The sequence below is a fragment of the Girardinichthys multiradiatus genome, chromosome X (assembly GCF_021462225.1).
Source record: "Girardinichthys multiradiatus isolate DD_20200921_A chromosome X, DD_fGirMul_XY1, whole genome shotgun sequence".
Taxonomy (NCBI): Eukaryota; Metazoa; Chordata; class Actinopteri; order Cyprinodontiformes; family Goodeidae; genus Girardinichthys; species Girardinichthys multiradiatus.
Genome location: NC_061817.1, coordinates 28,812,020 through 28,822,669, shown reverse-complemented (window position 1 = coordinate 28,822,669; position 10,650 = coordinate 28,812,020). Strand labels below are relative to the sequence as shown.

Below are 10,650 nucleotides of genomic sequence, written 5' to 3'. Positions count from 1 at the left end.
CTGTTGAATAAAATACACTGATGTTTGTAGGTGTAACATGAGGTGTAATGTAAAAAACGTTCAAGGGATATGAATACTTTTGCAAGGCACTGTGTGCCTCTCGTGTTCTGTTGTCAAATCTTTTATGGTTGTTTCTGAGTACCTACATGTGCATAATTACCCTTTAAACACCTTCAACTCTCAAAACATGTGATTAACAGTGGGGAAATCTTTTCAAAAGTACACTATAGGGACAAGGTGCGGGAAAATGTATAGGATATGAACTACGAGGGGAGCTCTGGAACACAGTGGACATACTCAGGCTCTGAGAGCTCGCTGTCTGAAACGGCAGGAACCATGTTGAGCAGAGGGACCGGTGGAGGCCTGACTGCTGCGCGACCCCTTTGGATCACCTCCATCACATACCTGAGGGACCGAACAACCGCGAGTTAGACACAAAACAGCCGAGAGAAGCAAATAAAAGCAAAACTGTCTGGAAAAAACCAACAGACCTGCTTTCTTTCTGTTTTGATTCTGCTAAGAGAATACACAGATTAACTGCACTTATACTTGTGGCAATAAGACATTTTCTTTCTTATTACCTTTGCTTAGGCTGCAAAGCTCCAGACTTAATCTTTTCCTCTTCAAGTCGCCGACAAACCTCCTCTAGCTGGATGAGGGGACTGGGAGCCGGGTTAGGAGGCATGGTAGGGTCCTGGATGAAGGGGTGAAACGGCTGCACGTTGCTGCGCCCTTGGCCACTGAGGCAGGGATGCACCAACCCATATCTCTCTGAGGAGCTGAGGCAAGATCCCTCATGGCTCACAGTCCTCTTGGACCCACTGACACTCCTGAATGTGAAGAATGTCAGCAGTTAATCACTCATGGAGTGCCTAAATAGGACTAACTGAGAGGAAAAACATGGGAGGAAGTGCTTTCTTTTAGAGTGAGACATTTGTCACTTTTAAACATATATAATGTGATTTCTGGCTTAATAACGTAAGGAATCACTAACCCATATGGACTTATTTTATGTTGAGCCATTTCTTTCTGTCCATCCATCAGCCACAATAGGATCTTTTGTTTTTTCTCCGCTTCCTCTGCAGGTTGTGACACATCATAAGCCCTCGTCTCTTCACCTCTCTTGAATGCTCGTTTACACTGAGGGCCACTTTTGCTGCTGCATAATGGAGGAATTGCAACTGATAAGTGAAAACAATATTTTGGAGATGTAAGGAATCAGTGGTTAACATTGTACCACACCTGTGCTCCACAGGGTTAGAAACCATGCCATCTGCATAGCTTCGAGATTTTGAGCCATAATAGCTCGTCTCTAGGCTCCAGGCAGAGCTGCCGTGCGAACGTGGGGCCCCCTCAGGCTCCACGATACTCGCGTGACTGTGAGGCACATATTTGTGGTTGTACGGATGGCTCGTCTCTCCCTTCAAACCATGTCTGGCTGAATGTTTACCCTGGCCTGAGTGCGCCACTCCTCTGACCCCTGACAAGCCATCCGGAGAGCGTGACTTGGGGGAGTGGCGCCCGGTCCCTGGAGACTCGGAGATGGGTGTCTTCATGACCCGCTGGACGTGATCGTCCAGGATACTCTCTGGGTTTTCCTCATGAGCATCTTGAACAAAAGGACTGCTGTATGTGATTTCAGCGTAACGGGGGTTGTAATTCATCGAATAAGCACTAGGGGGGAATCTTTGACTGGGTAATGATGAGGGTGAGGACACTTCATCACCTTCTTCTTCCTTTAATAAAAAAAAAAAAAAAAACACAGAAATTGGCCAAAATAATGAAAAAACAATATCTATAAACAATATAAATAATAAATAATAATAATAATAATAATAAATAGCAGATTTTCTTTATGTCAGTTTGACCCAACTGTACATGTGTCAACCTGTAGATGGCAGATTTTACCCATGACAATAATACATCTCTTATTTCTCACTCTGCAGAAATGCAGAGACAAATCATGAGCACAACCTATCAGTATGCACACAGCACATCTGTGATCGCTCTGTGTCATGACAACTACAGTCGATTCAGCTTCAGCTCTGACTGACTGGGACAAAACTGCTTTCTGACAGGATCTGCTCAGGGGGGATTTACTGGGGCAGGTGCTACAAGCATTTATTACAGGGGCTAAGAAGACGGTAAAGAAGGCGAAGAGGATGTGCAGGAATGGAAAAAATAAATTATAAATAAAACATAAGGCAGGGAGAGATTTGTACATGGCTGTATTGATCCAGTTTTAATTGTTAAAAGGATATCAGATTATTAAACAAAAACATATTCTGAGTTAATAAGGACATGATTATGGAAATGTATTCCTATTATGACTTAAGCCACTACAATGTTTTAATGTAGCAGCATGAATAGGCAAACTCCATAGATGTTTATTTTTGTTATCTGTCTATAATCGGTTTGGTCAATTATTAGTATCAGAGAGCAACAGAGAGAGCAATAATTAAAAAGATTAAAACAACTGGATCCATCGCGAAGCTGGACGGTGTCACAAGTTTTTGTTGCCACCATGCTAAATAAGGAGGATAGTAAGGAAGGTAAAAACAAATTAAAACCTTCACTGGTAGAAAACAACAGAAAAGATCATGAAGTCTAATAATAACTACTAGTCCATAATAACTACTAAATGCTGTTCACATTCCAGCTGACTGTTTGAGAAACATGCCAGGAAAAAACCCTTTCTGTTCTGGTACTGAAAACATAAAAATGTGAAATTTGTTAAGCACTGTTGGAAATTTCACTGGAGGTAGAGACTAAGATGGAGCCAATTTGCAAAAAGGTCTGGTGTAAAACAACAGAATGAATATGTGGAAAAGTGCCTAATCTCCGTTGTTAAAGGGTGAAAACTCTGTGATGCTGTGGGCCTGTTTTTAGTTTGGACATTTAAAAACAATCAGGTGGTATCTGCCAGAAATCTAAAGCTGGGTTGTCATGAAGTCTTTAACCAGGATAATGAAACCTAACATTTATTCCAGAACATCAAAGAAAAATCAGCCTTCTCTTATCAGTCAACAGACCAAAATCCTCTAGAAAACCTGTTGGCTAAGCTGAAAAGAAGACCCATGATTCTCAACAAGCTAGAGATTTTGCAAAGAGGAATGGTCAAAGACATCTCCTCTCTGTTATAAAAGCAGACTAAGTGCTGCCCTATTTTCAAAATCAAGTATCACAAACAACTGTGATTCCTGTGATTTAAAAAAAATGCTTATTTTTAATTCTGTCGTACTTACTTATGTAACAACATATGGCTTTATAATTGCTTTATTGCTAAAGAGCTCAAACCAAAGCTTATTTTTTCCTCCTCTAGACACCCACAGTATTAAGTTGATGAAGGCTATCAGTTCATCTTTACCTCCTGATTTTAATAAAACATACCTACAGCTCTGTAATGGCAGCTTCTTTTGCTTTCATAGCTCTCCACATAAATTATCCGCCTAGAGAATAAATACTTGGCAGCGCATTTAGAGGGAGATTTGATTTGTGATAACGGCAACCTTTTCATCGGCGTTCCAGGTGGCATCAAACAGACCCGGCTAACTGTTCCAGGCTGACAAGTGGCCGAGTGTGCAGGTGCTCCGGCCGACTCATCCAGGAAGCCAGATTGCTGACAGGCCAAGGACAGAATACTCCACATGAATCATAGTGTCTTTTACTCTTCACTCCAACGGCTGGCCTCATTTATTTCAAGGCCAGACGGATTTACGTCTCCTTTGTTTGTGAATGTTAGAAGACTGATGCTAGGCACACACCTCACTGACTGGCCCAGAAACAGACTTCACAGGCCCTCTAATAATATTCTTCAACCCGAATTTCAACACTCTATCTACTGTAGGCTTATCAAATTATTTATTTAATAAAATAAAGTTATCAAAATGATTTTTGATAATAACATTCACACTATTATCTTAAAACTTACATAAAACTAAATATTTTACCACTCTTGACTGCTTGAGCACAAAGCTTTTCCTGATGGTTAGCTAAGTTTTTTTTGTGCACATTAGAAAGAGATTGCATGTTATTATTTTTTCATATTACACTAGTCTGGATATTTTTAGGTTTCTATTTAACTATTTTCACCATTTAAAATAAAATCTGGGCTGCACGGTGGTGAAGTTGGTAGCACTGTTGCCTTGCAGCAAGAAGGTCCTGGGTTTGATTCCCGACTGGGGGTCTTTCTGGATGGAGTTTGCATGTTCTCCCCGTTCATGCGTGGGTTCTCACCGGGTACTCCAGGTTCCTCCCACAGTTCAAAGACATGCCTGTTAGGTTAATTGGTCTCTCTAAATTGCCCTTAGATGTGTGTGTATGGTTGTTTGTGGGTTGCCCTGCGATGGACTGGCGACCTGTCCAGGGTGTACCCCGCTTCTTGCCCATAGACTGCTGGAGATAGGAACCAGCTTCCCCGCGACCCGCTATGGAATAAGCGGTAGAAAATGACTGACTGACTGACTAAAAGAAAATCTTCACACATTCAATTGCAAATATCCTACAACATGGACAGAATTTAATCTAAGTGTGAATTAGAGCTGCACAATATTTAGCATACGTGTGAAGAAATTTGAGAGGATATAATATTCGATGCTATATATTCTTGCTTTGCAGAAGTTGAATGGACTCTAACATCCCTTAGAGCTACAGCTCATAGCGTGGTGGAGACACTGTGTAATGGTAAAGAAAGACAAAGTGTCTAAATAATGAGGGTTATTGATAACCATATCATCATCTTTATTTAACAGAGTCAAGGTCCACATAAACATAAAAACAACACAAACACTAAATAACAACTTATAAAAGACTCACATACCAGTGTTCCCACAAAGACGACTGCAGCGTAGTGCACTGGCTGAAGGATTTGACAACATTACAGTCAGACTGTTCTGGGAGCTGTCCAACTTTCTCATGAGCGCCTATAATGTCCTGACACGTGCCTTTAGAAACATCTCACTTGCACTGCTGGACCTGGGTTACTTAAGCAGAACTCTTAAGGAGTCATAAGTGAACCTTAAGCTTCTGCAAACTCGCATTTTTAAAATTTACACCACACAGTATGCAGGGGTGTACAGTAGGCTTTGAATAGACTGATCTTGACATCATCTGAGCACATGAAATTTCCTTGCCAGAATGCTTGCCTGGACGTACAATCTGAGGCACTGCCAATATAAGTCATCATATTGTAGTCAACCATACAAACATTTAACTTTTGCCCTGAGAGAGAAAAGTCTGAAAAACAAGGTTCTTTGTCCCCTGTAGTCCTGCACACTAACGCAACACTTTTCTCAGCAATGTACTGCACATCATATCCCAGCCCATAGTCAGAGCAGACATTCAGCAACTGCTGAAAGCCAGCACTGCTGGGAGAGAGAGCAGCCAGATCTTTAGCACACATAAAATGACTAAGCAGAGTCATACATCCAGTGTGTCAGTTGTTTAGTTGGTTTGACAACTTATCCATATACAGGTTAAACAGGATTGGTGAGAGAAGCCCACCCTGACACATAGCATTACTCACATCAAAAGAGGCAGAGATAGTATGGCCCCATTTTACATGCATTTTTCTGGTTATAGCACCAGTGGAGTTGGATTCTTATAAAACTGTCTGGAACACCTTTTTGTTTTAATTTTATCAAATAACTTCAAGTGGTTGACCGATCAAATGCCTGAGAGGCATCAATAAACCCAACTAACACAGATGTGTTTTGCTTTATGTATGCCTGTCCTGCCTTCTTCAGACCATAAATACAAAAATCAGTTCCCAACTTAGCTTTGAAACCAAATTGATTATCTTTTGTACAAAGGAACTGATTGAGAAGATCAAGCAGTATTTTCTCTAGCACTGCAGATATCACAGTGGTTACCCATTATCACAATTTCAGCAACTTTATTGTTTTTAAATATGAATTTGCATTGTGTCATCATGGCTGTAAATTCTGCACCACAAGTGGTCTGGTTGATCACAGCAACATGTTGTACATGTATGAATTTGTAGCAACAGTTAGACCGTTTTTTACAAGCTCCTGCGCTGAATGCTTAGGATTAATTAGCAGATCACTGCTTTTAATCCATTCGGCTTCATATTTTTAATGGTTTTTGGTCAACTATGCACACTTTGAAGGTTCTGTTTCGTTTCCTCAGAGTCACACTGTACCTAAAGGATTTTTCAATTTAATTTCAGAAACACACAACTGGCTGACTCAAACAGGCACTGAAATCAAAGGTCTTTTTAAGCGATACCAGATAATCCAGCTTGCAAGTGAACGTTATGGAAAAGAAATGTTTACTTTATACATTACATTGGTAAGACAGTCAGTACAATTCTCAGGCCAAATAAAGCTTTAATAGTATTAATATAATTAATTAACTTTCTTGCAATTAAATATATTTTCCTGAAATTGTGCAGTTTGGGAATGAATAGCCACATTGCTGAATCTGTTTATGCTTTCAGAAAAGGAAAGGGAAATGATCATACCAATCGGACTCTTTTCAGCCTCTCCTCCAGTTTCTCCTCAGCTTCCCTCTCCCTCAGGACGCCCTCCAGCCTCCTGATCAACTCTGCAGCGAACCTCTCTGGCTCCACGTTTATATCCTTTGGAATCCGGTTTGTGCGCTGGAGGAAAAAATGTCGGACTTTAAGCACACTGTGGAATGCTTCTCCATCGTGTGTCTGTTAGGAACAGTTTTAGCACAGTTGACCCAACACATCCCGTCAGAGGTCAGACAAAGGAAAAGAGCCAGGAAACAATGAAAGGGGCAGAGCTCAAAGTGCTGCTTCCATGTGGACTGTAAATTTGAATATAAATGAAGCTCCAACAAGACCCACCTAGAACAACTACTCAAACTGATTTGGGGGTTTTTTCTGCTTCACTTTTCTATGCATATTGTATGTGTCTCTGTTTATATAAATACATTTTCATACTAATCTTGTTACAGTTTATATTTCAAAAGTGGACAAATATTAAAGTTAAGATCTGGGATGCAAACAAGACTGGATGCTGAAAATAAATCAAAATGTTTTTTAGGTATTAGTTTAAAGGTGTGCATTTTTACTATGCAACCAGGTTATGGCAGTTTTTCTATGTTACATTTTTAATATAGCAGGATATGTGTGACAGCATACTGGAAAAAGTCTGTAAATGATTTATCTAGGTCCCCCTTTTATGTCCAAAGAAACCTGGCATTTTAACAGAGGGGTATAGGGGTATAGACTTTATATCCACTGTTTTTTGTTAAATAAGGACTCCAAGTGTATTTGCCTTCCTGTTAGCTGTATACATGGTTTTTTAAGAGCATTTTCACAACAAAATGACATTGAAAACAAGATCAGTTTATTTAAGCTGGAAAACGTGAGTATCATGCGCTCTACTGCATAGTAAATTTTCACTTAGGATAGTAGGTGCCATGTGTGGCTTTTTAATTGGACTCTACTCCCAGGCCTAATTAGGGCCAGGATTTTCCTACCAAGCGACAGCATAAAGCTGCAGAGGGAGGCATCAGGCTGTCACAGGGGAGGATTCATGTCTTCTAGGCTTCAGCGCGCACAGCTTAGGAAGGCATCAAGCTGCATTTAGACAGCCTTCTCTTTCACCATCAGCTATTCTTATACTCCATCACAGGCACTGTAACACAGCTGAACTAAAATATGCACATTTCCAATGGTAGAGCAGAGAAAAAAATAAGCAGAGACAGACAGTTACAAAGAGAGAGGTGTAGAGGCGGAGAACGAGGTGGAAGAGAAATATCCCATGAATAACTCACTGGAAAATGAGGTAGTGGCACTCGCCCATTTGCTTTGGCACTCTCGTGCATCTCCCGGCGATGCTGTTTGCGGTATCGGTACGGTGGAACACCATCTCTGGAATGAACAACAAACGATATTTTCATAAATTATCCTCATGAATAAACAACAGAGGCAGCTTTGAAGCTGACTGCTTCACACAGTCTTCTTTTTTGAAACAAACACCTAAAAGTGTCTGTTATCCTGTGCAGCAGAAGAGAGATTCTTGTATTATAATGGGTATCCATTCTGCATCACAATTGGTCTGGTTGATCACAGCAACATGTTTTACTTGCATGAATTTGTAGCTACCGTCAGACCAGTTTTTACGATCTTCTGTGCTGAATGCTTAGGACCAATTAGCAGATCGTAGCTTTTGATCCATTCGGTTTCATTTTTTTAAATTTTTGGCCAGCTGTGAAAAGAAACATTTACTTTATACATTACATTGTTTAGACAGTCAATATAATTCTCAGGCCAAATAAACATTTAATTGTATTTATTTCGCTATGCGTTTTGAGTCCCATCCAGACAATCCTTTCTTTTCTAAAACCGCTACGTCAGACAGTGTTTACGTCTACCGTGACATAACAACCCTGCTAAAATGTGCTTTAGTGTGTGGTGACAAGATACGTACACACTGCTGTCTGTGAGCGAAAGTGTCTCTGCATCACTGGACATGCTCTGCTGCTCACTGTCATTAGCACTGGTGGCTGGGGCCAGAACATGACCGGCGTTGACATAGTATGGGTCGATGGGCTCTCGACATGGTCCGTGCCTGTTGTGAGGGAACGGAAATGTGGGAAAACAGAAAATTCAGAAAGGAAATTACATTAAAAGAATTAAATCACAATTATTGAAAAAATTTATTTTACTTGAGGTGAATTTCTTGCATATGCTCGACAGCTCGGTTTTACATAAGGTGAGGGGAAAATAGGTTTTGCAGGTGGTTCTGCAAGAATTTACAACTAATTATAAAAATATAAATTATACTTTAACATAATTTAACATGATACTAGTTGTTTTGTTGCCAAAGACATTCTGTATCATTTTTAATTAAATTTTTTAAAACTATATGTACAGTACAGACCAAACATTTGGACACACCTTCTCATTCAAGGAGTTGTCTTTATTTTCATGACTATGAATATTGTAGCTTCACACTGAAGGCATTTAAAAACTATGAATTAACACAAGTGGAATTACAGGTCCTTCTCAAAAAATTAGCATATTGTGATAAAGTTCATTATTTTCTATAATGTAATGATGAAAATTTAACATTCATATATTTTAGATTCATTGCACACTAACTGAAATATTTCAGGTCTTTTATTGTCTTAATATGGATGATTTTGGCATACAGCTCATGAAAACCCAAAATTCCTATCTCACAAAATTAGCATATTTCATCCGATCAATAAAAGAAAAGTGTTTTTAATACAAAAAACGTCAACCTTCAAATAATCATGTACAGTTATGCACTCAATACTTGGTCGGGAATCCTTTTGCAGAAATGACTGCTTCAATGCGGCGTGGCATGGAGGCAATCAGCCTGTGGCACTGCTGAGGTCTTATGGAGGCCCAGGATGCTTCGATAGCGGCCTTTAGCTCATCCAGAGTGTTGGGTCTTGAGTCTCTCAACGTTCTCTTCACAATATCCCACAGATTCTCTATGGGGTTCAGGTCAGGAGAGTTGGCAGGCCAATTGAGCACAGTGATACCATGGTCAGTAAACCATTTACCAGTGGTTTTGGCACTGTGAGCAGGGGCCAGGTCGTGCTGAAAAATGAAATCTTCATCTCCATAAAGCTTTTCAGCAGATGGAAGCATGAAGTGCTCCAAAATCTCCTGATAGCTAGCTGCATTGACCCTGCCCTTGATAAAACACAGTGGACCAACACCAGCAGCTGGCACAGCACCCCAGACCATCACTGACTGCGGGTACTTGACACTTGACTTCTGGCATTTTGGCATTTCCTTCTCCCCAGTCTTCCTCCAGACTCTGGCACCTTGATTTCCGAATGACATGCAGAATTTGCTTTCATCCGAGAAAAGTACTTTGGACCACTGAGCAACAGTCCAGTGCTGCTTCTCTGTAGCCCAGGACTGGGGAATGCGGCACCTGTAGCCCATATCCTGCACACGCCTGTGCACGGTGGCTCTGGATGTTTCTACTCCAGACTCAGTCCACTGCTTCCGCAGGTCCCCCAAGGTCTGGAATTGGCCCTTCTCCACAATCTTCCTCAGGGTCCGGTCACCTCTTCTCGTTGTGCAGCGTTTTCTGCCACACTTTTTCCCTCCCACAGACTTCCCACTGAGGTGCCTTGATACAGCACTCTGGGAACAGCCTATTTGTTCAGAAATTTCTTTCTGTGTCTTACCCTCTTGCTTGAGGGTGTCAATAGTGGCCTTCTGGACAGCAGTCAGGTCGGCAGTCTTACCCATGATTGGGGTTTTGAGTGATGAACCAGGCTGGGAGTTTTAAAGGCCTCAGGAATCTTTTGCAGGTGTTTAGAGTTAACTCGTTGATTCAGATGATTAGGTTCATAGCTCGTTTAGAGACCCTTTTAATGATATGCTAATTTTGTGAGATAGGAATTTTGGGTTTTCATGAGATGTATGCCAAAATCATCCGTATTAAGACAATAAAAGACCTGAAATATTTCAGTTAGTGTGCAATGAATCTAAAATATATGATGGTTACATTTTCATCATGACATTATGGAAAATAATGAACTTTATCACAATATGCTAATTTTTTGAGAAGGACCTGTATATACTGAACAAAAAAGTGTGAAACAACTCAAAATATGTCTTATATTCTAGGTTCTTCAAAGTAGCCACCTTTGGCTTTGATTACTGCT

General features: G+C 40.6%; 1 protein-coding gene across 4 annotated transcripts in view; it reads right to left on the bottom strand.

The window, feature by feature from the left end:
• The window catches only part of LOC124862968 (axin-1-like), a 55,280-nt gene that overhangs the window by 6,369 nt on the left and 38,261 nt on the right, over window positions 1-10,650 (bottom strand). For all 4 annotated transcript variants that reach the window (XM_047357181.1, XM_047357182.1, XM_047357183.1 and 1 more), the window contains 7 exons: window positions 8,424-8,564; window positions 7,768-7,864; window positions 6,482-6,619; window positions 1,243-1,736; window positions 995-1,159; window positions 582-830; window positions 298-405 (listed from right to left, as the gene is read on the bottom strand). In XM_047357181.1, coding sequence (XP_047213137.1) covers window positions 298-405; window positions 582-830; window positions 995-1,159; window positions 1,243-1,736; window positions 6,482-6,619; window positions 7,768-7,864; window positions 8,424-8,564 — 1,392 coding nt within the window. The remainder of the gene's footprint in view (window positions 1-297; window positions 406-581; window positions 831-994; window positions 1,160-1,242; window positions 1,737-6,481; window positions 6,620-7,767; window positions 7,865-8,423; window positions 8,565-10,650) is intronic.